This window comes from Asparagus officinalis, chromosome 1, assembly GCF_001876935.1.
Source record: "Asparagus officinalis chromosome 1, Aspof.V1, whole genome shotgun sequence".
NCBI lineage: Eukaryota > Viridiplantae > Streptophyta > Magnoliopsida > Asparagales > Asparagaceae > Asparagus > Asparagus officinalis.
Window position 1 is genome coordinate 59,355,547 of NC_033794.1, and position 4,340 is coordinate 59,359,886.

General features: G+C 44.8%; 1 protein-coding gene across 1 annotated transcript in view; it reads right to left on the bottom strand.

Moving 5' to 3' along the window:
- LOC109834840 (BAG family molecular chaperone regulator 3-like) overlaps positions 3,309–4,340 on the bottom strand; it is a gene marked incomplete at its 5' end in the record, with an annotated part of 4,871 nt that continues 3,839 nt past the window's right edge. The window contains 2 exons of the mRNA XM_020402858.1: positions 3,309–3,883; positions 3,972–4,118. Of these exons, the coding sequence (XP_020258447.1) occupies positions 3,632–3,883; positions 3,972–4,118 (399 nt within the window). The remainder of the gene's footprint in view (positions 3,884–3,971; positions 4,119–4,340) is intronic.

The window sequence follows — 4,340 nt, forward strand, 5'->3', positions numbered from 1 at the left end:
AGCGAGCTTGCAGGCGAGCTGGGTCTGCAGGCGAGCTCGAGTGTGTAGGCGAGCTTGTGACTGCAGGCAAACTTGGGTCTGCAGGCGAGTTTGCAGACGAACTGGGTCTGCAGGCGAGCTTGGGACTGCAGGCGGACTTGGGTCTGCAGGCGAGCTAGCAGGCGAACATAGGCCGTAACTTTCAAACCGTAAGTCGAAATTGGACGAATTATATATGAAAATCGCCTATCTCGACGAGATGGAGCCATCCGAACCGAGCCGAAGGCTTCAGTTCGCTTCCTCCGTTTCGCCAAATTCCTTACGGTTTGGGAGATATCTGCGTTTTCTCCTTTTTGCTATTTCGGGCGAGGTTTTAGCGGTTTTGTTCTGAACTTCTCTGATAAGGATTTAAAGGTAATTTTTATTGCCTACACTTTCTCAAATAGAGATGGATACAACCTACTTAAAACACTAAAGGATGAGTGTCCCAAACGCTGGTGATGAAGCATCAACACACTCTCAGCACTCATCTCAGATCCTACTCCTGCTCTCTCTACCATTGACACCAACGCTGAATCCAGCCCTTCACGATCCAGATACCATAGTCCACTATGCCATGTGCCAGTCCCGAGTCTCCACCTTGTCCCCTTCTCCTGGAAGATCACCTTGGGACTATCAAAAGAAACAATGCATTTTAGTTGGAGGATGATAGCACTAATGGACAAAAGATTGACTGAAAAGGAAGGAGCATGCAAAAAATTAGACAAAGTTACAGAACCTGTACAATCGACTGTACCCTTACCAACCACTGGCTGAAATGTACCATCAGCTATTTGAATACTATCAGGCGATGCTAGGTGAGTATATGATGAGAACTCACTAGCATTACCTGTCACATGTCGAGACGCACCGGAGTCGACTATCCATTCTGATGATCTGTCGGGGGGACATAGAAGTAAGAGCATGTATATCATCAGTACCTTTGGTCGGATGAGCATAGGTAGCAGTGTTGCCTCTGGCGAAGAACGACGTGGATGTCTCCTCTGTCCCACTCCTCCTGTCTCCATCCCCTGCTACTTTCTGCTTCCTCCTGAGTATCGCCAGGAGCGCCTGATCCTCCTCAGTAAAGACCACCTCAGCTTCTTCTTCTCCCTCTGCTACCATCAGATTCGCCTGGTTGTCTGCTCCTCTTCCACCTCGTCGACCCCCACGGCCATGACCACACCCTCTGAACTGTCCACGTCCACGCGAATCTCCTTCCTTTGGTGGCTTGGTGCAAGCATACCTTAGACGACCTACTTCACCGCAGTTGTAGCACTGCCGAGTTTCTCCCCTGGATCCAGTGTTGCTAGAGGCTGCCAGTGCTGACTTCACCACAGGAAGTCCACTTGTCTCCGCCTGCATCCTAATGTGATTCTCCTCCTGGATCATAGCCGAGACAGCCTCATCAAGAGTGGGAATTTTCGGCTGAGCTAACAGCAATGCAATTCGCTGAGCAAACTCTGATGTCAATCCCTTGAGAAACACCATAGTCCTCTCCTGTAGAAAGACCTCCTGCTCTTTACATCCCGGGTCCTTGTAGCTCGCCCGGGGGGAGAAGTGATCATAATCTAGCCACAGGCGCTCCAGCTCTGTAGCATATTCCTATACAGTCCTCTCTCCCTAGACTGTGGCGTTGATCACTCCCTTAATCTGGAACACCCTCAGGTTATTCCCCACTCCATCATAGGTCCTCCTTAACTTCTCCCAGACGTCCTTCACCTTCTCAATGCCGTCCACTGTGGTGGCGATCGACTGGACCAATGAGTTGAGCAGCCAGATGTACACCAACATATGAGTGGACTTTCACTCATCTCGTCCCCCAGAGTCCTCATCCGGTTCTATCTTCTCTCATGTCAAGTAACCCTCCAGGTTCCTCCCTGCAAGGGTGTATCTCACTCGCCGTGACCAACTCAGGTAAGTACTCGGTCTATCAAGCTTCAGATCGATGGTCGGAAGCTCCAACTTCTTCGATGGTCTTGTCGCGCTCTCATCAGCCGACAACTTTATCAACTTCATCAAAGTTGACACCTCCGCAGGGTTCAACTTCTTGATGATCTCCTCCATCGACCAGGCTTCAGATCCAACACCTGTTCACCTGTTTCTTCAAACCCTTGTTGTGCGTAGTGAAAATTTCGACAGCACTTCTGCTACACAACAAAAGTAAGATCTCAACAAAATTCTTGTTTCTCAGAGGAAACAAGAATCGAAAGTGATATATCTCATCTCCGTGAGATATACACTCTTCCTCTCATCAGTTCGGGGACTGAAATGTCGAGAGAATCGAACAAACTCCTCTCATCAGCTCTATGACTAAGATGTTGAGGGTATCCAAGGGGCAACGGGGTTCAACACGTCGTGCACATGAGCTTTTAATTGAAAATAAACGGCCATTAATTTATTGGGAATAAAAATTGTTAGGAAATCATCATACGGCGAAGCCCAATTGCTTTTAAAAAGCCCACGATTCGGTTTTCCGTTCCTCATTGCCTTTCTAATCAAGAGCGAGTGGTCAAGATAAAGGAAGACACGCGGCCAGGATTCTAATATTGTGTGTATATTTCCGAAGAGCTTTGCTACAGGGACCCAAAATATGGGACCAATAAAGGGGACAAGTGAGGTGTCCCCCTCCTATTGGATAATAAGTTGGCCATCATTAATGATGACCAACTCATTATCCAATAGGAGGAGGACACCTCACTTGTCCCTTTTATTGGTCCCATATTTTGGGTCCTTAAAGAATTTTTCTTTGCTATTCTTATGCACCGGCCTGTTGGTCCTTTTTCTTTGGGCAAATTTCAGAAAATACCCCGAACTTTGGGGGGCTGCCCTCGAAGCCCTTGACTTTTTAATTTCCATTAAAAGTCCATAAAATAATCCAATAAACAATGTTCTGCCAAAAAAAGAAGAAAAAAAGGGGGGGGAAGAGAGAGAGAGAGAGAGAGAGAGAGAGAGAGAGAGCGGGGGGCAGCGGAGCACTCATCACATTCAAAATTTTCTGTATCTTTTTCCAACCTCTACTCAAGATGGACTTCTTCCAGTCACATAACCTAAGCTGGATTTCTGTCTGTAATCCATGTGCTCAAATAACAATTGTAGTCAACCAATAGTTTTCAAATTTTCCACCCACAGAAAGGAGCCTAGGTTGCTCATATTCCAAGCCAATTGCATCACGCAACAACACAGTCTCCTTTACTCTCACATCCCCACGTTTTACACCATCCCCACTTTCTCTTGTCACACAACTAAGCAAGAAAGAGAGGTTTTTAAATTCGCACAACTAAACCACATAACAAAAATAAAAGGAAGTCGTTACCTTATAGTAATCGCACGATAAACGATTCGACATCTTTAGAGATACCACTACTCACCAACTCCTGTTTCTTTCATCTCTATTCTTTTGCATTGCAATCAATCATACAACTTGACACATCACATGCTTTCCCACACTTCCAAAGCCCCAACCAAAATTTATATGTCGTGATGAATTTAAGGACTTATTCCTTTCCTCCTCTCTCCACTCTAATTCAAGTAAATATTCACACATAAAAAGAATAACAAAGCCAATGATTGTCCAATAAAATCTATAAAAAAACACATTTGGACTATGTACTCAAAACAACTCCCAATCAGATCTTGGGGGTGCACTGGTGGATGAGGATGAGGAGGTACCGGCGGATGAGGAGGCGGAGGTCGAGGGTCCAAACAAAGAATCAAACATCTCCCACTCTGCTGTAACCACAATTGATGCTTGTTGCTTATTCTGACGCTGATTATGTTGCAATTGTGGCTTAATTGTTGATGTCTTCGCATTCTTGATTTTAAGCAAATCGAGTGTTTCCACGTACTTCTGTATTCTTCTTATCTGAAAACACCATCATCGTCATCATCATCGTCATAAAAAAGAGCAATCATTTGTAACGGCTGAAATAGCGAATTCTAAGAAATCAAACCTGCACTCTTTTCTGTAGCTTTAGGTCCCCTTCAGCAACAATGGCATCTAATTTTACTAATTGTGTCATTAGTTGCTCGATTAGACTTGATAAATCTTCGTCAGCTACCTTCTTCCCTTTAGAGATTGTTGATTCCACATCAGAGACCTATAGTTTCATCCACAATTCAAGAATTTCAGATTCTGTTCATTTCTCGCCTACACAAAATCCATGCAAATAGACTGAAGGAACAACTAGGCAGTCGTCTAGCTTATAGTATATGCTCTGTTTGCCCCTGAATTTGATGAGCATAAGCCCACATTTGTACAAGGTAAATTTTAGAAAGCCGTCATAATTATTAGAGAAATATATCATGATTTTCATATTCAG